This window comes from Delphinus delphis, chromosome 20 (genome assembly GCF_949987515.2).
Source record: "Delphinus delphis chromosome 20, mDelDel1.2, whole genome shotgun sequence".
Classification (NCBI taxonomy): Eukaryota; Metazoa; Chordata; class Mammalia; order Artiodactyla; family Delphinidae; genus Delphinus; species Delphinus delphis.
The window spans coordinates 53,930,497-53,953,849 of NC_082702.1; the positions used below are offsets into that span (position 1 = coordinate 53,930,497).

The 23,353-nt window shown below is 44.6% G+C and overlaps 1 protein-coding gene across 2 annotated transcripts in view; it reads left to right on the top strand.

Annotated features, from left to right (window-relative positions):
- CDH13 (cadherin 13) overlaps positions 1 to 23,353 on the top strand; it is a 1,009,733-nt gene that overhangs the window by 517,923 nt on the left and 468,457 nt on the right. For both annotated transcript variants that reach the window (XM_059999015.1, XM_059999016.1), the window contains one exon: positions 14,182 to 14,334. In XM_059999015.1, coding sequence (XP_059854998.1) covers positions 14,182 to 14,334 — 153 coding nt within the window. The remainder of the gene's footprint in view (positions 1 to 14,181; positions 14,335 to 23,353) is intronic.

Consider the following 23,353-nt stretch of genomic DNA (forward strand, 5'->3'; position numbering starts at 1 on the left):
ATATTCCTCTCTTGGGGATGTTGGATTTTTTGCTTTTATCTTTTCTTCTCCTCTTGAGAACGTTTTGGTTTACTTCTGTGATAAAGCTTATAACAACTAAGGAACTTGGAAGGAGGGATGAGCTAGGCTGGGAGGGAGGGGGGTTAAGGCAGCTGACAAATGAGCCTGGGTAAATTTGTTTGGCTTCAAGTCAGAAAGCCCCAGGACTGTGCAGACATTCATTTTCCATCGTGTAGCATGTGCATCTGCACATATGGGCTGGGGCCCTGGGCCCTGTAACAGGGAGCCCCCACTGTGCCACGTGGCGTGGGGTCTGAGCAGGCTGGTCTGTTGAACAGAAGCCCTCCAAAGAAGGCCTTTCATGATCCAGTCCCAGCCTTGGAACAGCCAGCCTTGCTCCTTATGGAGGCATCTGGCTGAGCCACGAGAAACCGAGCAGCCAGGAGCTGGTGTCAGACCGACACCCGCAGTTCTGGAATAACTCAGCTGGGCTCAGAAGTTCCCATGTCCCGTCCTGTCCCCAAGCCAGCTGTGTAACCTTGTTGGACAATGGACTTCACCTCACTGAGTCTCCCTTTCCCCATCTTTAAAATAGAAGTAATAGTTACCTCCCTGGTAGAGTGCACAAAAAGCTCTAGCATGGTACCTGACATTTATAAGACCTCAGTGAATGCAGTTATTACCTGGGGTACAACTTGAAAGTTTTAAAAAGTCCTCTTAATTATTAAAATTAGCAATTGATTTTATAATTCTATAATTATTATAATTATTAAAAGTCATCCTGCTATTGACATGGTGTTGTGGTTAGATGTATTCAGATGATAATCGTTGACATCGATTGAGTGCCTACTGTGTGCCAGCCATAGTACTCTCTACTCACCAGAACCTCAGGGGCATGGGTCTGTCGTCCTCACTTAGCTGAGGAGGGAACTGATGCTCAGATGGGTGAAAAGATTTGCTCAAGGTCAAAATCCAAGGACACATTAGAGCCAGAGTTCAAACTGACCCAGAAGCCATTTTCTAAACCATTGCACCACAGAGGGAGGATTGATAGATACTGCGCAGCACCCAGAGAAATGGAGGCCCAGGGAATGAAAGAGAATCCTTGTCCAGCCAGTGGGTAGAAGGTGGCTGAGCCGGTTGTAAACAGAGTTCCCCAGATAGCGCCTCATCCCTCGCCTGCCTCAGAGAGTGCCGGCCCCCACATGCTCAGAGCTGCTCCAAGTTCCGACTCAAGTAATCACAGCAGCTGGGAGTAAGAAACAACCTCAGAGTCTGTCTGATACTGATCACCTCTCTGCCTTCTTTCCCAGCTGGGGTGTGAGCTTGGACATGCAGTGGCAGCCTTCTGTATCACCAGTCTGCCCGTGCCATCAGCTAAAGCTCTTTAACCTCTGCACGTTTTCCTTCATTTGAGCTGAACTCTGTCTGTTCTGTATCTTGGCTTTTTCAAAAGAACAGAATGAAACCAATCTCTTCTGCGGGTATTTGGGTGATGCCCCAAACTGTGCCTCCTGCCACCATCTTTCTACATTTCCAATCACTTAAGGGGCTCCACTGTGTTCATCTTCTGTAGAACAGACCACCTGGCTTCTCTCTCAAATACATGCTTCCTCATGGGTCCTTAACTCACATGTATCCCTGGGATAGAACACTGCACACAACATGACCTGTTTAGGAATCATCACCCGCAGGGCAGTAATTGGGCAGTTGTGTTGACCCATGGCTGCTCAGAGGATTTATTATCATGACTTGAGAGGAGCCTGAAGCCCATACACAGCCCCCACCAAGATCTTTCCATTTATTGTGCCTCTTCTGAAATGCTTTGCCAAAGCTTCATTGACTCAGTTTGTATGATGCTCTCTTGTTGGGCTTCCCTTGGAAAATCCATAGTTTAGGCAGCCGGAAGCTTCAGAAGAAGAAAGATGTTGACCTACATTGATTCCATCGCATCCACGGGCCTCTTAACTTTCAGGGAGCGTGCTGCTCTATTCTTAAACATGGATGTCTCATGGGGATCATTTAATTAGGAGGTGACACTATTCGGAGGATACCAGAGCACCCCTCAGACCTCAAGCCCAAGAAGCAGAGATGGTCCTTACCAGAAATTGATAAGCCATTTTGAAACCAAAGTAGCTGTGCAAGTTCACTGATTTATGAACTTTTATAATTTTCTTTTCTCTCTGACCACACAGTCTCTCATTTCAGCGTCCCTTTACATAACTTCTTTATTTATTGCAAAGTATTGAAATGTCTGTTGTTCACCATGCACTGTTCACAGCAACAAACAAAAGTCCCTGATACCTTGGGGCATATATTTTAATGGTAAAGATAAAAAACAGATAACTAGGCTTCCCTGTTGGCGCAGTGGTTGAGAGTCCGCCTGCCGATGCAGGGGACGCGGGTTCGTGCCCCGGTCCGGGAGGATCCCACATGCCGTGGAGTGGCTGGGCCCGTGAGCCATGGCCGCTGAGCCTGCGCGTCCGGAGCCTGTGCTCCACAACGGGAGAGGCCACAACAGTGAGAGGCCCGTGTACCGCAAAAAAACAAACAAACAAAAAAAAATCAGATAAGTATGTCAGGTGATGATTCTGTGAAGAAAAACAAAATGGTTATAGAGGATGATGTTGGGAGGGGAGACTTTTTTTTTTAATAAGGTGGTCAGGGAAGTCCTTTCTGAAGAGATCAATGTAATTAAAGAATTGAGAGACAGTGATGAAATGAGCCATACAGGTATCCATTTAGTAGGATCCTGGTGAATTAAAGCCATTCACCAGACACCACTGGGAAAGGGGACTGTGATATTTTGGTCTAAGAGTGTAATTTGGAGACCAAGGCTGAGGCGTAAGATTCAGTCATGTTGCAATGGATCATTTATCAGGTGCAGGGTGGTAACATGCCATGCTGGAGCCTGCTGTGGCTTCACATACACACAAGTATTCATTACTCTCTTTTTAAATTTTCCAAGTAGACTATTTTCTTTGTCAAGGTCTGCACTTATGGCCCAACTGGGTCTCCCCAAGATGGTAGATTCAGCTTTCAAGCTGATAAGACTTTAAGGGTCCACAGCCTTCAGCCAACTGAGTCAGTCTCTTCCTGTCCCAATCCCAGGATCCACAAAGAGGTGATCAGATTGGCCAGACTCTGCTTTTGTATAAGAGCCTATGGGTCAGAAGTAGGTAAGCCCAGGGCTGAAACAGCGGTAGACCCAAGCATGGCACTTTGGGGGAAATGACAGCACAACAGGCTCGGGGGATGTGTGTGGACTCAGCGACATTTGAGGCTGAAGGCAAAGGCAGGTTATAAAGAGCCTTGAATGCGTTTCTCAGGGAGCATGAATTTTCCCTGAAAGTGATGGTTTAGGGGGGCCCTTGAAAGGTTTTATTCAGGAGTGATCCGACTGTGAGAGAGAGTAGGTGCTTCAGGGGATGAGGCACTTCAAAGCCCCACACAGGTTCTAACCGAAGCACATGCAAAGCGGAATAGAATGTCAGGCTTTCAGTTGAAAATGATTGAAATTGTATTTATGTTTGCTTGTGTTTCCAAGCGTCAGACTTAACATTAAAATTTGTCCTGAATTATAAGAAGAACAAGAATAAGCATTGAAATCCTCAGTGAAAGGGCAGCCAACACGCATTTCCAGGGAGAAATTGTTCAATTGTTCGTGTTTATTACTTCCAAATGGGAATAGCTCCAGGTTCATAATGCTGATTTTGTTACACTGCTTTCTCTGCACTGTGGTTCAGATGAGTGCATAAATATTTGGTTTCTTTGAGAACCGTAAAAATCTGAACTGATGGAAGGGAGAGGAGCAGAGCAGTGGCAAGGAAGGAAAGTTCGGCAAGTTAATAAGAGATTAAGTATGTGTATTTCAACAGTGCCCAAGGGCATGATTAATTTATTATCCTTTTACATAGCTGAAGGCATGCAAAACCCCCCAAATTGCACCGTTACTATGCCAAAGCTCAGAGAGTGTGAGAAGGTAAAGATGTTCCTGCCGGGAATTTGATGTACAGAGGAAATGGGCGACCCCTTGGGTACATATAAATCTGGAAATTGAGACTTGGAAGTCCTTAATCTGGGCTCTGCCTAAGACGAGTATCTCTGCCCCTAGTCTTCACAGGGTGGGTGTGTCAGCAGGAGTCCAGACCAGGAACACTTTCAACAGTGCCAGCTTCCAGTGCTTTGTTGATTCTCCTCCTGGGGCACTCCTACACAACCCAGCAGACTTTGATCAGTTGGCCATGTGGAGTGAAGGCTAAGGCCATGGGCTCTGGGTACTTGGATTCAAATGCAAGGCCATCATCTAGCTGACTTTGGTAAGGTGTTTGTGACTCAGTTTCTTTCTGTGTAAAGTGGGGATTAACATCAGTACCTACCCCATAAAATTGTGGTAAGGATTAAATGAACTTATGTATGTAAGATGCTTAGAATAGTGTGTGGCAGAGTCTTAGTTTTCAATAAATGGTAGCCTCTGTTATAGTCATCATCATCACCACCGTTTAATCATAAAAATAACAATTGCCTTACATGATTGAGCAGGTTTATGTACTGATGCATTAGGTCTCTCTCAGATCACTTATCCACAGTAACCCTTTTAGGATAGGCATTATTTCCCTCATTTGGCAGAGGATGGCATTGAGGCTCAGAGAGGCCACATGACTCCCAGTATGTCCACACTGTTAGTGAGCTCCAAGCTGCAAACCCTGTTGTCCTAAGCACTCTGTGCGTTAGTCAGGATAGGTTAGGTTCAGCAGTAGTAATAAGCAACTCCCATTTCAGTTGATCAAAGTGAAAAAAAAAAAAAAGGTTTAACCAAGCTCCATGTCCATTGAGGGGTTAGGTGGGGGCTCTGCACCTTGTCGTTTTTCTTTCTTTGGGATCTAGGTTGTTGAAGTCACCACTATTTGGAACATAGCTCGTCACCTTGCAGAGGGCAGAAAGAACCTGGCTAAGCACATCATAGCTCTTAAAGCTTTTACTCAAAATTAGCTGAAGTTCCACATGTCACTTTCACTCACACTTCATTGGCTAAAGCAAGTCATATGGCCACAGCCAACTTCAGGTGACTGGGGAAGTATCGTCCTACTATGTGACCGGAAGAAGAGGAGCCAGAATATTAAAGAACAGCCTCAGTGACTACTTCCCACTACCATACATCTGATTCATAAGTAGAAGAGGCAACAGGTATAGAAAATCTAGACTTTTCACTATGAGTTCCAAGGGACCATCTTGATTTTTGGTAGAAACACAAGAGGCAAAGTCAAGGGTCGCGATGAGCAGGAGGGTGACACTTACAGTCTGCATTAAGAAACCAGAAACTCAGGAAGTGATACATAAGAATCCCAGTTATTCTCTTGGACAATAAAGAGATGCAGATGTGTGATACTGATGGGCAGTGAATGGACTTTGGGCCCAGACAAGTAAGGCACAATGACTGAATGACCCAAAGCTGACTTCTTTCTCTGGTCTGCTGTGGCCTCTTTCAGCACATCTCCCATGTTGCGTAATGTGGGTGTCATAGAGTATACTGAACTGAGGGCCCTTGAACACTCTGCAACTCGTGAATGGTCAGTAAATACATTGAATAGAAGAGAAGAAGGTAGAGGGAGATAATATGTTAGAGGAAATTATACTCAAGAAGGAAACATCTTATTAAAATCATGGGAGTTAAACAGACCATCAGGCTGAGTGAATGGTGGTATCAGTTTGGAATGCACTAACAAATATAAACCGAGTTCCCTCAGTGAGAGCAGCATTGTGCCAATTATGTATGTAAATATGTGTATTTAAATATACATATTTGTCCTTTTGTGCCTGGCTTATTTCACTAACATGATGTCTTCATCCATATGGTAGCATATGTTAGAATTTCCTTCACTTTTAAGGCTGAATAATAATATTCCATTTTATGCCTATACCACATTTTGTTCATCCATTTATCCATTGTTGGACACTTGGGGTCCTTACACTTTTTGGCTATTGTGAATAAGGCCACAGAATACTAATTCTTTTCCATGTGTCAATGGATCATTTAGTGAAGATGATATTGCACTTGGCCGTGAATAAATTTTTAAAAAACTCGCAAGAGTAGAAATTTCATAAGCCACATTGTTCTATGACAAGTTGGAAATAAATAATTAAAATGTTAGAAGTACTTGTAAATTAAGAAATACTCTCATTAAAAAAAATTCTATAGCCTACAGAAAGTAACCACAAAATTATAACTATCAGAAAATAATGCAAAAAAACCCCACCAATTAAACACTGAATCCTATGGAACTCAGCTTAAGCTGTGCTTAGGCATAATCTTAAGTGCCTTTCTCATAAAAGAAGGGAAACAAAGCTGGTGGTGCAATGATAGTGCTGATAGATGAAGGGTAAGTGTAGTTGTATTCAGATTTCCCCTCATCATGTGTTATTGGAGTTTGATTTTCCTTCCAAGTGCTCCATCCTGCCCTTAACCTTAGCACCCTCCATGGGAGGATGGAGACCATTTGAATTCGGCGGTGAACACAGCCAGCCCTGCTGGTATGAGAACCCCTGGTCTGTGCAGTTGGTCTCTAGCCAGCATCCTCCTCCGGTGGATTGCCAGAGTGTTGGTTCTGTGCTTCTCCACCAGGTATTTTGGAACTCTTGGCACTGGGTTTTCCTTAGTCCCCCTTGTTAATTTATAACCTAATGGTTGAAAGTTGTTGAGCAGCATGAGGTTGAAAGACGGGCATGGATGTAACAGCTGCCCAGACTGCTGAATGGCTAAGTGTCTTCAAGTTCAAAGGCATGTCAAAGTCTAAACCACAGGGTTTCCCTGGTGGCGCAGTGGTTGAGAGTCCGCCTGCCGATGCAGGGGACACGGGTTCGTGCCCCGGTCTGGGAAGATCCCACGTGCTGCGGAACGGCTGGGCCCGTGAGCCATGGCCGCTGAGCCTGCGTGTCCGGAGCCTGTGCTCTGCAGTGGGAGAGGCCACAGTAGTGAGAGGCCCGCGTACCGCAAAAAAAAAAAAAAAAGGACTAAACCACAGATGAGAATTAATTACTGCTTACAAATCACCTCAGAGAACCAACCTACCAATAAAAAAAAAATGCCTTCTAATAACCATAGATAAAGGCAGTAAGTGGTTTTTTTCCTGTTTAACATGAAGTAGAAAACAACTTCTAAATGAGCATATACACCAAGCTCCAGTAATTACTCTTACATGTTTTAAAAAAGTTGTTTTGTTTTTGAGTTTTTTGTTGTTTTTTAACTGTATAATAAGTAATATAGGCTCATTTTTTGAAACCAAAAATATTCTAGAGTGAAGGAAAAAATATCACCCCTACCTCCATCCCCCAAAGACCTATACTATTCACATGTGATTTATTCCCTTTGGAAATGTGCGGGGGCGGGGGCTGATTATTTTCTAGTTTTTCATCCTTTCGATCATATTGCTTATATATGTAGAATCTTTTATCCTTTGAAAATAAGTATCTCCTGATTTTCTGAACAGGTAGAGTTAGAGCATTAATTTAGTTGGCTATGACAGGGCAGAAGTGCTGGGGTATTTGTGTTGGAGCTGCTTTGTGCAGCGAGCAGTGTTTGCTTAGACAGAGGGTCTTCACACAAGGGAACCTTTGCAAATTATAAGGATGGGAAAGCGTTCTAGGCCCCTTCATGACTCCTGGGCATACCACTGCCTGGGAAGGTAACTTTGGGGATTTGTAAAAAGAGAAATGAGAAGATACTGAGGTTGCATAGGTAAAGTGACCACATTAAAAAAAAAAAAGTACAACAGACTTTAATTTGTGAGTTTCTGAAGCATTTTATGATCTTATAAAAACATGCAAACAAAGTTGCACTGATTTTCAAAGCTTCAGTCGGGTGTCTTATATGTTCCAAACCCAGGAAATGTTAAAAGAATAAGAAATAAATAGCCCAAGGGACAATTACCATACCCAACAAAGAGGCCATCCACTCTCTGTGCCTTAATAGACCTCAGTGGTGAGCCGGGCTAGACCCAGATGATGAGGTTGTCTCCCTGGAGCAGGGCAGAGGGTCAGGAGAAGCTCCAGTGAGTAGGCAGTATCCCTGGTGCCGAGTCCGGGAAGACCAGGAGGGGCTCTAGCAGACAGGATGGGGGGATAGGAGTCCAGCTGACCTAGGTCCAGAGGAAGTGGGCAAAGTCCAGGAGGCCCATGGCTCATGGTGGCAAGAGATAGAACTGGAGAAGCAGGTGAAGGCCCATCAAGGAGGGCCCTGGGGGAATTTCATCTGGGAGCAATGGGGAAACATTGAAAGCTTTAATCTGAGAACTGTCTTGGCCAGATTTGTGTTTGCATTTTGGAATGACCGTTCTGGTTGCAATTAGGACACGAAGGGAAAAGAGAGAATCAGAAACATGGAGGCCAGTTAAGAGACCACTGTAACGTTCGTTTACTTACTTGGTATGCAGATATTTGCTGAAAACTTACTGTGAGTGTTGTGTGTGTTCTTGGCCCTGACAACAGAACAGTCAAAAATCTCTAGTGGAGATCTGAGTTAAATTACAGGTACTGGAGATTGGCAGAGGACAGAGCTACAAGTTCTTACAGTAAAGAGAATATACAGAACTTGGCGACTGTGGCATTTTGATGTATCGAATACATTTTCCATAGGGGGAAAAAATGATGTCAGCACAATTAAGGAAATGTCTGAACCTACAGGGAAGCACCGTAATGGGCAATTAAAAACCACACTGACTGAATAAAGACACAGACCTACTAGAGAATGGACTTGAAGACACGGGGAGGGGGAAGGGTAAGCTGGGACGAAGTGAGAGAGTGGCATGGACATATATACACTACCAAATGTAAAATAGATAGCTAGTGGGAAGCAGCCGCATAGCACAGGGAGATCAGCTCGCTTGGTGCTCTGTGACCACCTAGAGGGGTGGGATAGGGAGGGTGGGAGGGAGGGAGACGCAAGATGGAAGAGATATGGGGACATATGTATATGTATAACTGATTCACTTTGTTATAAAGCAGAAACTAACACACCATTGTAAAGCAATTATACTCCAGTAAAGATGTTTAAAAAAAATACCGCACTGACTAAAGGTAATGTGGGGTTCTGGACTGGATTTTGGATCAGAAAAATAATAGAAGTAGAAAAATTGGTGAAACCTGAATACATAAAATCTGGAGGTTAGTTTGTTAGTAGTTATGCATCAGTGTTAATTTCTCAGTTGTGACCAATGTTCCATGGTTATAAAAGATGTTAATATTAGGGAAAATTGGATGAAAGGTATATGGGAACTTCATACTATCTAGGCAGTGTTTCTATAAATGGAAAGTTACTCCTATCCCCAAAGTCTGTATCTGTCTATCTGTCTATGAGATATAAAATATATTTATATTACATAAATATAATATATATAAAAATATTACATACTATATATATATAACCTCCAACCACATTGAATAGAAAAATTATAGAATAATTTATACAAAACGGTCCTATTTATAAAAATGTAAAAACATTCAAAATTGCTATATATTCTGTGAGTATGTATATATGTATATAAATTCATAGAATACCTTTAAAACACAATGCAACTTGGTATTGTTGGCTACTTGCAGCAGAGAATGGAGGTGGGAACGGGATTCAAGGGGGGGCCCTGGCTTTGTCTGTAATACACCACACTCTGGAGGAAGTAGGCAGTGAAAACACCCTTTGAAACTCAGACCAAGCATCCCTTCTTGCTCCAAGCCTCTGTATTTCCTGCCCCTTGCTGGGTGCAGAGGACTCTGGTCCCACCTGAGCCATGCCTCCGACACAATTGATGTTCCAGTCACCCCCATTGCTGCCTGGGAAGTGACTTTACCCAGGTATGCAGCAGGACTCCTGTGTGCTATTTACACGCCCTTCCCAGAGTGTCGGCACCCGGCGTCCAAGTTGTTTCTCATCATTAGCTATTTTTTTTCATTCCGACTCAGAGGATAAGGAAGAAAAATCCCACTATGAAAAGAAGTGTTGAATTACAAAGAATAATAGGAAAGACCAGCTAATTGTGAAGCCCTGCTATGTGGTATAATGTGTGTTAACAGCTGCTACAGGAGCAGAGACTCATGACAGGATTTGTTCTGGGCAGGAGTGCACTGGATTTCTTACATTCCATCACATTAAACAACAAGAAGAGGATGAGAGCCTTGGGGCCACAGCCATAGAGCGGCATTTGGACAAATCTTAGGAGTTTAATGTAGTACAATAAAGGTCATCTGGAAACCCACCTGACTTGCATGGAACAGCTGTGATGTGTGGCTGAGGCCTCCTTTGCAGCCATTGCATACCTCCTATTTCTCCAGCTCAGTGAGACTGGAGTGGATCGGGGTCCCTCTGAAGCCCCACCTGGGGACCAAGAAGCTGGAGAGCTGTTGGGTAATTTCTGAATCTAAATTGAGCCAAGACTCCCATCTTTCCCGTGGAGAATGACCCCTACTCCCATGCTTTCTTCTCCAAGGTTCCTCCATGCCCTGGGGTTCCTTTGATACACACGGAAATGTGGGACTTGGAGAAATACCAACTCTGCTTTACTGACATTCTAGAAAACAGGCTTTTAAGAGTTCCTAATAGTGTTATACATTTAAAATAGGTCTGGAAGGGAGGTAGCAAACAGACGCAGCCTTTTTTCCAGCCAAAGTCTCCCCACAGTCACGGTGGAAACCATCACCAATCGTAATGAGCGTGGATGGTGCTGAAATCCATCCAAATCGGTGGTCCTCAGTCCCCGGTGTGCATAGAATCATCCACGGGGCCCCACCACCAGCGTTTCTGATCCAGGGGGTCTGGGTGGAGACTGAGAATCTGTATTTCTGAAGAGCTCCCATGTGATGCCCAAGCTGGTCCAGGGAACCATATCTTGAGACCAATTGTTGCAGGGAGAATGAGGCCCTTCACTTCCCTGTGCTGGCAGCCCTGTACGGCTCATCAGTCTGGGGGCACCGTGCCTGGTGTGGCTATGAGCGCTCCTTCAAAGCAGATACAGCGCTGAGGACCAGGAGGCAGGTTCAACTGATGTGTTCAAAGCCAGGCCTTTAAAACCAAAACGTTGGACTTCCCTGGTGGCGCAGTGGTTAAGAATCCGCCTGCCGATGCAGGGGACACGGGTTTGAGACCTGGTCCGGGAAGATCCCACATGCCATGGAGCAACTAAGGCCGTGCACCACAACTACTGAGCCTGCGCTCTAGAGCCCGTGAGCCACAACTACTGAAGATCGTGTGCCACAACTCCTGAAGCCTGCGCGCCTGGAGCCCGTGCTCCGCAACAAGAGAAGCCACTGCAGTGAGAAGCCTGCGCACCGCAAGAAAGAGTAGCCCCCGCTCGCTGCAACTAGAGAAAGCCCACATGCAGCAACGAAGACCCAACACAGACAAAAATAAATAAATAAAATAAATTTAAAAAAAAATGTTGAGAGAGAGAGAAGACTTGCGCACTGCTGAGCAGAGGTCTTGCTCCTTCCCCAGAGAATCACTCATTTAAATCCAGCAGCCAGCACTAATTAAACAGGGTTCTCTCCAAGACCCTGCTTCCATGAGGTCACATGGTTCAAGATCTCCAAGAGAGAGAAAGGAAATGACACAGACCTGATCTTTACAGCAGGAGGAAAAATTGCCCTGGGAGGATTTCTGAGTCTAGAATTCAGCTTTCCATGCTGAATGGCAGGTAGAGGAATGGGAGGATGGCAGTGTTTGCCTCAAGAGAGCTGTCAGGACTGTCTCCCACTGTGTTGTTTCCAGAAGGTCTGGGGTGCTGTGCTCCCAACCCTTTCAGAGCAGGGAAGGGTCAAGAAAGGAGAACAGATCACAGAAGCCTTCTCCTGACAGGTCCTTTCTAGTGGGTGTGGTCAGAAGTCCACTCTTAGGAAGCAGGACAGTTCCATAGCCTTTGTAGGTTTCCCGTGTTCATTTCTCTTTAGTTAGTATGGCCTTTGGAGAGGACTTGTCCCACGGGTGTGTATAGGGAAGCAAAAGGAAGAGGTTTTAATCCATATTTGAGCTGAAGTGGTAAGAGCAAGAGGGGAGCGATGGTAAATGTGAAAGAGACAAAGAGGAACACGGCTGGCTCAGATGCCCCTTCCCACAGTGTGTTTCCAGATCACTTCTGTCCTGAAACCAGAGACTTTTGTGAGTTTTGTTTCTAAAAAGGAAATGTGTTCCCTTAGAAAGGGATTTTTTTGTATTGTGGCTAAGATGTGTTTTATGCTTGGAGGTGTCAGTCTTACCCATTAACAACAATGGCATGACTTTGTTATTATTATCATTCTTATCTTAGTATTCTAATTGTCAGTTCTGATTTATTGAGCCCCTTCTATGTGCCAGGAAGTGTACTTTGCACACAGTATCTCAACAAACTCTCAGCAACCCTGGGAAATAAGTGTCATTATCTCTATTTTATAGATAAGGAAATCGAGAACCAAAGAGGCAAAGAATCACATTCAAGGTCACAGGACTGATCATCGGCCAAGCTAGGATTGAGACATATGTTTGTCTAATCAGTGGAGGTCCTCATTAAACAGATATTGGCGTTGGTCCCTGCGGTATGCCCAGCACTTTGCTAGTCATGGGACTCAGCGGTGAGCCCGATATGCTGAGGCTGTTGACCTCATGGAGCTTCCAAGCAGTGGGGCTAATGTCAGTTGGATTCAATGGAGTCAAGCAGTGACTAAAAATTCTTTTCATCAGAAGATACCACATACCTTATTTTTAGTCTTGCTTTGGATGATATTTTCTGTTAATTAAAAAAAATGCAAAAGAGGTAACTGGTGTTTAATCAAAATTCTCAGTGTATTTTAATAAAGAATATTTTAAATCAGAAAAAAACTGTACTGCCCTATGGACTGCGTCATGCTCTTACTCCACTGGTCCTGGCAGAGGAGGCTTGCCATGAGGCTCACGCTGCCTTAGGCACCACTGCCACCTGGTGGCACACGTCAGAATTGCAGGCATGGTGCCCACAGAAATGCCACCACCACACCTCTTCCTGATTCCACCAGAAGGCACATTTCTGGTTCAGCCACCTAAGTCCTCCAGGCTCAGTTGACTATATTCCAATAGGTGCCTGTTTACTTGTAAATTGATGACAGCCAGATCAGTATTAGCTTTCTTTTATCTGTGGTTCTGAATGTCTATTGTGTTAGTGACCTTTATAGTGTTATAATCAAATTAATGTCTGCAGGTATTGATGATAAAGTGATATTAAATATACATGAATGCTTGTTAGAACTCTAGAACTAACCTATGCAAATTATGATTTTCTCTTTAGTTGGATACTTTCAGATGACATCAAAACTTGCCCCCTAATTACCTCTCAACCTCACCTCTCCTCAAACCATTCTGGAATTTTTGAGGCTCTCTAACCTGCCTGCTGCCTGTCTATGCTGTTCCCTCTGCCTGGAACTGCCTTCCTATATCTTTACCTTTTGAATTTATTCTTTAAATGTCAGATCAAGGCTGACCACCTATAGGGAATTCTCTTAAAGTGAATTCAGCAATGACGGTGTTGCACAGCAGTGCCCCTAGGGAGGTGGAAGATGGCTTCTGAATCCCATCCTTGTTTCTTTAGTAACTGTGACCATGGCAAGCTTGTGTAATCTCCCTGAGTCTCATTGATTTCATTCATTAAGTATGAATAATAATGTTCCCTGCCCCCAGCATTGTTGTCAGAGTTTTTTAAAGTGTGTGTAAAATTCCTTCTCAGCACCATGCCTAGTACCTGGTAGCAAAAAGGGCATAGGTGGCGCTGTTGATGACTACATACATGTAGATACCTAGAACCCTGATTAATGCCTGCCTGGTATAGGACTGTCAAATGTTTTCCATTGCTTATTTGGTCTTACTTGCAGAAAAAAGCCTGTTTCCTGGGAGTTAAAAATAATATAAATGTCCAACCTTGAACTTCATGAAGTTACTTCCGTCTTAGATTCATCAATATATGTCACCCCAGGGCTGGTAAGCTTCCCCGGCTGAAAGCCACAAAGATTTGCATATTAGGATGAAAGGTGTTAAATAATGATGCTATTTTTGGTGATGCTGCTTTAGTCAAGTTCATCGAGCACCTCTGCGTTGGCATCTGTGATTAGTGGATTGGTCACTGAGGTGTGTTTGTACTGTGCTTTCTCTGTGTTTTCCAGCCAGAGTCTTAAATGTCGCTCTGTTTCTCTGACCAGGTAGTCGACAGTGACAGACCGGAAGGGTCCAAGTTCCGGCTCACTGGAAAGGGAGTGGATCAAGAGCCTAAAGGAATTTTCAGAATCAATGAGAACACAGGTAGCGTCTCCGTGACACGGAACTTGGACAGAGAAACGATAGCTACCTATCAAGTGAGTACCCCTCCCCCCATGCAGTGCCCACCCCACATGCAGAGATGTGCCTTTCAAAGACTGCTTCCCTCCCACTGAGCTCATTATTTCTGTGCTTCATCAAACCCGGGGCTGTGCGGCTTTAAGTGTGTCTCTGTGGAAGCCAAGTGGCACTGAACCCTGACACAGCAGCAGTGGGGGCCCCTATCTCATCAACAGAGCCCCCCCAGGTCTGCGCGAGACTTTGGGCACTAAAAACCAAGAAGAGGGACCCTGGGGGGATCTCAGAGGAGGTCAGAAACCTTACATTAACATTGGCTTTCCAGAAACCAGCTTGATAATGAAGAGCTATAAAAAGTATAAAACCTTGGACCTGATCATTCTACTTCTAGAAAGCCATCTTAAGGAAATAGGGAGGAATTTAGTTAGATTTTTGTACAATGATGATATAGCAGGACACGATCCTTAAAATGGAAACAGTTGCTAAATATTCAGCAATATATAATGGTTAAATTATGGCACAATTTTGCAAGGAAGTTTTCTACAACCATTTAAAATATTTTTGAAGAAGTTCTAGTTATATGGGAGATTTTCAAGATATTGAATGGAAACAGACACACCAACACATATGGTATCCTCATTACAGATGGAGTATTTACACATATCATGGTGGGTATGTTTGTGAAGAAGCATGATAGAGGAAAAATCAAAGTGTTGGTGGTTGTATTTGGCGTTGTTGATTTTTTTTTCTGATTTTTCTATAATGTACTTGCTTCTCTTTTATATGGAGAAACAAAAGGCTATTTGTAAAAGGATAGTTTCAGAAGTTGACACCTGTTCAGGATTCAGAGACCAAAGTAGTTGCACACAGATATTGGGGTGAGCATTAAATCTCATATAGGCTCCAGGTCTGTCCTGTCCTCTCTCTACAACACCCCCAAGAGCCCCATCTCACAGCCTCTGTTAAGGACCCAAGCCTCTGAGGGCAGTAAGCTCATTTTTCAAGAAATGGGACAGGATTCCCAGCCATTTTCGGGGAAAGCCCTCTGTGGGATGCAGCGCACTGAGCTGGAAGCAGGCATTTGGGAACAAGGCCCAGTCAACAGAGTTTGCTTTCCATCACCATTGCCCATCACAGGCGCATTTCCCTGGATTGGGCTCTGGGGGGTGGCGGCCAGTTTCTAGGAGTGGACTTGGCATCTCTGGTTTTTTTCGTCAAAACACCGTGTAAGAACATCCCAATCCCACTTCAACAAAATTACTTCCTCTTCCCTAAAAAAACCTCCATATTCTTCCTTTTCTGCAGACAGAGGGTGGAGAGACATTGCATTGGCAAGTCAAGTGCTCTGGCTGGGAAATGGGTACCCTGGGTCTAGCCTCCTCTGTCACCATGAGATACTGACCTTGGGAAGACCCAGTAAGCACTGGTCCTCAGGATTCCACCCATAAAATGCAGATAACACTTGCCTAGCTACCAGCTGGATTGCTGTGAGTTTCCAGTGAGGAGAAGGTAGAAGAGGGCATTAGAGGCATTAAAATACTAGACAAATACAGGGCAGTGGGTGAGGAAAGGCCCATCCAGCCTCTTGCTGAACGGTGTGTTCCAGGGACCCGGGTCCTGGGAGGACCTCCCTCTCAGGAACTTTGCCAAAAGGCAGATGCTGTGAGCATCTGCAGGGGGTACCATCTGTCAGAGGATGCCAAAGGGTGACCAGTGTGCATCCTCAGCGAACACCGGCAGGGAATCTGGTTGTTGTAGAAATTAAATGTTGGCACCCTCGGAAGTTCCCAGGTCCAGCTGGACTTGACGGTGACCACAGGTGACCTGGCAGCTGTCAGTGTCCAGGTGCTGTGGATAAGCCAGCTGCAGACCATGGGTAGATGCCCCCTACTTTTTCCCTGCCTGTGATAGGAATATCTCTTAATTTTCAGACACAAGGAACTAAAGATATGATACATTTCATAATTTCATAGCATGGTGATTCAGACCTCTGCCATTCAAGTCTCAGCACTGCCGTTTACTGTGCTGTTTTTATCTTGGGCGACCCACTTACCGTCTCTGAGGATTTTTGATTCTCCTCCACAAAGTGAGGATAGTACCAGCATCTCTAAGGACTGTATAAAATGAAATAAAATTATTTTTGCAAATTCTTAGCACAATGCCCAGCACCTAGTGAGCATTCAGTAAATCAGAGCTGCTCTTATTCATTCTTTTGCTGAAAAAGATTTAAAATTTTTGGTTAAGTTCCACAAGTTTTTAACATCAGTTTCCTACCTTCAACCGTGAGAAGGTTGACGTCTACCACAGACTCATGGTTTTTCCTTCTATCCTGACAGGAACTGAACTTCATAGCATTTGCTGCTCCTCTTTTAAGTAAAGAGAGAGATTCCTGGAGGAAGCTGAGCTCTAGAATTACTAGGAAATTAAGAGGGTACAAGATAAAGAATAAAGGAGCAGTAGTCTTCTTGGGAGTGTTCGGTAGCCTGGAAATAGGACTAGCGTGAATCAGAGAAACTGGAAAACAACTGGCTGCCAGGAGTGAGAACTGGTAAATGAGAGGCTGAGATGCCTTTTTGGGGTGACTCCATAGGAGCTATTTTAAGAGCTGAACAAGAGTTTGGATACATGCATGGCTAATTGATCCTCTCTGATGTTTGTGGGACCCAAAGGTGGTTTAAAACTTCGTCACCCTTTTGGGAGTCCTTCCACATTCAGAGAGAGATTTCTGGGCTCCATAAACCAGGGCCCACCTCAGAGTGAACATTCTCCTTAGATGGCAATGACCTTGATCTCCAGGGACAGTGAGGGGAAGATGCCTTGGGGCAGTTACAGCGGGAAGAACTCAAACACCAACATTCAGGGACTCACAGGGAGTGGGAGTGAGGAGAAGGTGGCCTTTGGTCCATCAGGTGGCTTGGTTTTGATGTTGCCAAAGAGGCCAGTCAGAGATTTTCTTTGAGGAGAATTTTTGATTCATGAAGCGTCCCTTTCCTCTGGCTTCCAAAAGCTGAATGCAGGGCTGTCAGGTACAGCTGTGCAGGGATTTTACTGCCCAAGGGGGATGGCTGAGGGATGAGAAAGGCCTCATCCAGCCCCCAGTTTACTCGCCAGAAGCTGCACTGCAGTTCAGGGCTGTGTCCACAGGGAGAGGGCGGCCCCTTTCTAATGCTCACAAAGGTATCAGAGGGCAGGGTTGAGTAGAAAACCCCATGATTTTTTAATTTTTAATTTGGGTCACCTTTATTTTTATGTAAATGATAATAGTGATTAATATCAATGGCTCTGGGGTCAGAAAATTGTTGTTCAAGTCTCAGCACTGCTGCTTACTGAGCTGTGTGATCTTGGGAAACCCACTTACCCTCTCTGATCTTGTGATTCTCATCCATAAAATAGGGATCGTACTAGCAACTTCAATGCTTGTATTGAGTTGGCCGAAAAGTTCATTTGGGTTTTTTCATAAGGTGTTACAGAAAAACCCGAACGAACTTTTTGGCCAGCCCAATAAAAGATGAAATGACTAGTTTTTGCTAACTAATAGTTGCTAAACAGCTAGTAAAATAGAGTCTGGTCTGTAGCATAGAGCATCTCATATTTTTCCTTAAAAGTGAGGCCATGTAGTATGTAGCAGTTACAAACATAACTTTGCATGTAGCCATGCTGGCTGAATTAAAAGCACAGCTTTTATGGACTAGCTATGGGAACTTGGGCAGGGTATCTGCCTTGATTTTATCATCTGTGACATGGGGACAGTAATAATACTGATCTCATAGGATTTAATGGACTAAATGAGTTAATGCGTGTCAAGCGTTTGGAACAGTAGCAGGAGCATGGTAAGCCCCTTACAGTCTCATCACATGAGTGAGAATTAGTGAGGGGAAAGGCAAAGGAGGTAAACGAAAACTGGTGGTGGCCCAGCTTTCCCATCTCAAGCATGAACTTCTCTTAAATAATCGTGAGTTTATTTGTGGTTTCATAATGTACTCCGTAGCACATCAGCTTTGTTTCAAAATAAACGGATTTAAGTTCCTCGCCGCTGTGTACAGGTGACATGCCAGGGAGTTGTGCCGTGTTGGTTGTTCGTCTTGGTTTACCCCTGGCGCAGGGCCACATGTGCCCAGTGGAGAGGCTGCTGGGGCTTGGTGGGCATACAGTGTCTGAAAGGAGTACCAGGGCTACAGCAGCCAAACGGCGGCCTGGCCTGAGCCACTCTTCACCAGCCTTGCGAGGACCCAGTTTCTAATGCCGGGTCCCCCATGCCTCTCGCTCTTCAATTTAGTCTTTTTCCTGTTTTCTTCGTGTCCCTGCTGAGGAAGGTCCCTACCTATTACTCTCTGTTTGGTTCTGCTATTTCTGGATTTAATGAGAACTGGGTTCCTGCCTTCTCAATATACTTTGGGCACAAGAAAGTTGCAAATCCACTTCATTTCAAGCACCTGTTTAGAAATGATTTACTGTCTTAGTGCAGTTAGATCCATCTTGTCCCTGGTGGGCATTGTGGTTGGTTGCAGATCTGCTTCTTCAAAGAGCAGAATCCTGGGTCTCCAATCCCCACATTTTACTTTCCCCTCTTGCAAGTTTAAAAAGCAGAGAGCACGTGGGTGAATTTTGTTGTTGTTTATTTTAAAGGTAAGTGCTTTTCACATGCAAGTTCATGCTATGGTGCTAGCATTTTCCAAATCCAGCAAGAAAGCATTGTGAACTAAGCCTCAGAGATTTGCAGGAAAAGAAATAGCCTGAGATGAATTTGTCCTTGAGCCCCTGAATGTGTATCATCATTAAAGTTACTGTTTATTGAACTCTACATGGCTGATGTTGGGCTAAACAAGTCATATACGTTGTCTTACTTAATCCATTTCACACAAGAGACTTCAGAAGTAGGTGTTAACACCATTTTAGAGACAAGCAAGTAACTGTTAAATAACTTTTTCAAGGTCTCCCAGCTGGTGTGTGTTGAATCTGGGGTCCATATCTGTTTCTCTCCACCTCTAAAGCCCTGAATTATCAATTACTAAGAAACACTTCCTCCTATTTTACCTCCAACTAGACTCTGATGTCTAATCTGCAAATTCCTAGGCCTCTTTCCCAGGAACTCCACTTATTGGAAGGGGATTTGACTCGCTGGATGATCTGTTTCTTGTTAAATATTGTCTTTTTTCAAGGCCCACGGCCACCTGCCCACTCTCCCTGCTGCAGCCCCCAAAGGGCTTCCCATGCTTCTGACCCGAAGTGGCACCTGGCAAAATAATTTAGCTCCTGCAGTATTGGAAGCTGACATATTAATGCAAAGCCTCCTGAAATATTACTCATTATTATGCATTTTGCCAGTGTTTGAGTGATTTGTGAACTCTTCACTGGAATAAAGTACTGTAAATGATTCATGAATGACCAAGTTTATGAAATTCTATAAAAATATTAGCAGGTGGTAATGATTCACTCACACTGTGACTATAATCTGCTGGCTGCAAATTTGTCAATATGGGAGGACAGGAGTGGAGGGGGAGACAGAGTCTGTTAGGCGGGTGGGGGGTTGGAGTTGGGCCCAGCGGGGGTGAGAGGTGAAACAGGAAACAGGACCTTGGTAGTGGGCAGGTGTCACGGGCAGGATACCTTTGCCCTGCTCCATTGTCCACCGTGGGAGATGCACCGAGCACTGGGGATGTCACAGTTGGATGGGACAAGAGGGGAGCACTTGGAAAGAGACCAAGAACTGACATTTACTGAGCACCTATTAAATCCCCAAGAACTCTGTAGACCTCCACATTCACAAGCTTTATTATCTTGTCCTTACTGACGTGTTAGCTGAGGGCCAAAGTGGTTCCCAAGATATATTATTGTTTAATGTGGCTGTTAACATTTATTGAACACTAACAACGTGCCAGGGCTCCGTGCTAGATCCCTAAGTGATGATCTCATTTAACGTTTATAAAGGTGAGCTTGATGCGGTTATCATTCTCAATTATAGAAATGGTAAAGGGAACCATCTGTGTTCTTGGTCTTAGAACTCGAGTAGGATTTCACTGTGTCCTTCTGAAAATGCGCCCACATTTTCTGGGATACAACTTGCTCTCCTTTGAGCCAATTTCTGGATAAGTTTTGACTTTATGGCTAAGAGTATTACTGTGAATTTGGAATACACCAGACAGGCAAAGAGTATCTATCCTTGCTCCTGTGTTTCCCTTCATTTGTGGTTCCGCCCCAATGCTAACACATATGACAATTTAGCAGAAAGTACATTAAGATGAAAAATGCTGCTGTCACGTGGAAGTATGTGTATCATAACATCAGCAATCATATGGCAATTGGGAGATGTAGATTTACTCAGATTAGAGAGTTATAACAACGCCCATGCTGTACATGGATGATGCACACACTACCTTGCTAGAATTGAGCTGCCCTTGATAATACTTGTACTTGGAAATCTTCCTTCAGCCCTCAGTTTTGGGGACAAGCTAATTCTTTCTTCATCCTCCAGTCTGATCTTCCCCATGGTTGTCTTTCTTAGTTGTGATTCCTCCAACTAACGTGCAAAGAAAAGGGTTTATTGTAGGGTACAGATGGCTTATAGAATTGCCAAAGTGACCCAACAACCTGGTTTACATGTAAAATGACCAGAAACAGGGGTGCCACAGGAAATACCCAGCCATATATGATAAGATTCTAGTGCAAGGGTTCTCAACCTCAGTACTACTGACATTTAGGGCTGGATAATGCTTTATTATGGGGGCTGGCCTTGGGCATCGCAGGGTGTTTAGAAGTGCACCTGGCCTCTAGCCACTAGATGCCAAACGTATCCCCCAATCCCAGTCATGACAATCATCCACATACTGCCAATTGTCCCATGGAGGCAAAATTGCCCCCAGCTGAGAACCACTGTTCTAGAGGAGTCATCATCACTGCCACCTCCTCCTGTCACCCTGCTCCTACGATGCTCAGAGCTGGGTGGTAGCGACTCTGCCTTGGCTGCCCTGAAATGCTGGGTGACTCTGATCCCATGCTTTCCGGAACCTCCAATCCCCAAAGCAGAGCCACTGCATGTGTCTCTCACTTCCCTCACCGAGTGTCATGATGAGATGTGTTCAGGCAAGACCCTGTATCATAGGAAGGACTCCAGCTGAGCTAGCAAGGGGCCTGGGGCAGGGGCTGTCACCTTCAGGGTCAGCCACGCCATCTGGGATATACCTTGCTCTGGATGAGTTATACGGTACAATTTATTGCAGGTGAGAGGCGGTCAGTGATGAGGGTGGCTAGCCGAGAGCCAGTGACCAGTCCTTGCCTGGAGAGTGTGGCTTCACCCCTGTGATCTCGTCTCAACATTGTGGTCCTGTCGATCAATAAGACATATGGCCTAGGAAAGCATCCTAACTGGGAGGAGACAGAGGACTTGGGTTAAAAGTTTAGGCTTTGGAATCAGACCTACTGAGGGTAGACAGACCCTGCTAACGGAGGAACCATATGAAATTGCCATTTTTATAGTTGAAAAAAGGGTGAATAGTGGCCATTTCATGGTTTGTCCTGATACTGTATCACCTTTGGCAAGTTATTTTCTTCTCGACCTGTTTTCTCATCTTTAGAATGAGGGTGAGGCTGCAGGACCATCTCCCCGTGGTGCTGTAGGTGGTGAGCGGGCTGTGTACGAATGGCGCTCCACACGACCGCTTACTTAGCGTTCCAGAACTGGAAGCCATCACTTCATGTACCAGTTTCATAGTTGAAGCTCCCTGCAGGAGAAATAAAGGTGAAGCAGGTGCTAGGCATCCAGAGAGCAGTTCAGTGGTTGAATGTCAGTAACACCGTGTGTTCGTCCAGAGAAGGCAGTCATCCAAATGGGCAGTTTTCAAAGCTCGGCCCCCCAGGCCAGCAGCAGCATCTGGGAACGTGTCAGAAGTGCAAATTCTCAGGCCCCACATTGGGCCTAACAAGCCCTCCAGGTGGTTCTGATGCTGGCAGACGTTTGAGAACCCCAGGTCTAAATACACTAAGTGTTAACTTCAGGGCAGCTGGCTTGATTCATTAATTTGCCTCAGGGAAGGTGGCCTTTGAGCCATTTCCATTACAGTGCTGCTGGGGTCATAGGTGTGTGCCTGAAAGGTGCTTATTTCTCCAGGTGCTCTGGTACGCCATGTGAAAGGCCTCTCAATCCAATCCATACTCTTCAAATCTGCCTTTTTTGTTTTTGTTTCGTTAATGGCCCCTGAGAGCCAGGCAAATTTGTCCCAAGCCTCTTTGCTCTTTCTTCTCTAGACTTTGGATGACTGTTAAATAATACCATGTGACTGAGTCTTTGCTTATTTCTCAGACCAACCTTTTAGGCCAGAGATGAAAGTGTCTTCAGAAGATTTGAGCCAGTTCAGGCAAAAATAATTCCGGATAGGAAGAAGCTGGCCCTGGGCTCAGCAGAGCCAGCTTTTCTGCCATCTTAGATCTGTAACCTTGAGTAAGTTATCTGTGGTTCTCAAACTTTTCTGCACTTCAAAAAAATCACCTGGGGAGCTTTTAAAACCCCTAATGCCCAAGCTGTACTCCAAACCAATTAGATCAGAATGTGTTGGAGTGGGACCAAACCTCAGTCCATTGATGAAACTCTCCAGGTGTTTCCACTGTGATGCCAAGTTTGAGAACCACTGAGTTAATATAATTCATTGATGCCCCAGTTTATTCATCACTAGGATTGGGGTTAATGACACCAACCCGGTGGATTTGTTGTGAATGTCAAATGAGATATACAGGTAGGAGTTCCTAACACACAATAGCAGAGAACCAAAGATATTATCTCCCCTCAATCAACCGCTTCACTCAGTGACTATCTGAAACAAACTCCTTTCTGATGTCTCTTTTGAGACAAGCACTTAAAAAACTGAAATGCAGAGAAACACAATTTGATAAATAAGTAAACGGATTGTTTTCTGACTCACTTTAGAAAAAATTAATTCAGGAATTGCTCCCAGCCTCTCCCCGCACCAGTACCTCCAAGCATCTCCGTCTGACTCTTTCCCGATTGGCTCTTCATGTTTCCAAGCGCCTCATTTTGCAACCTGGGCT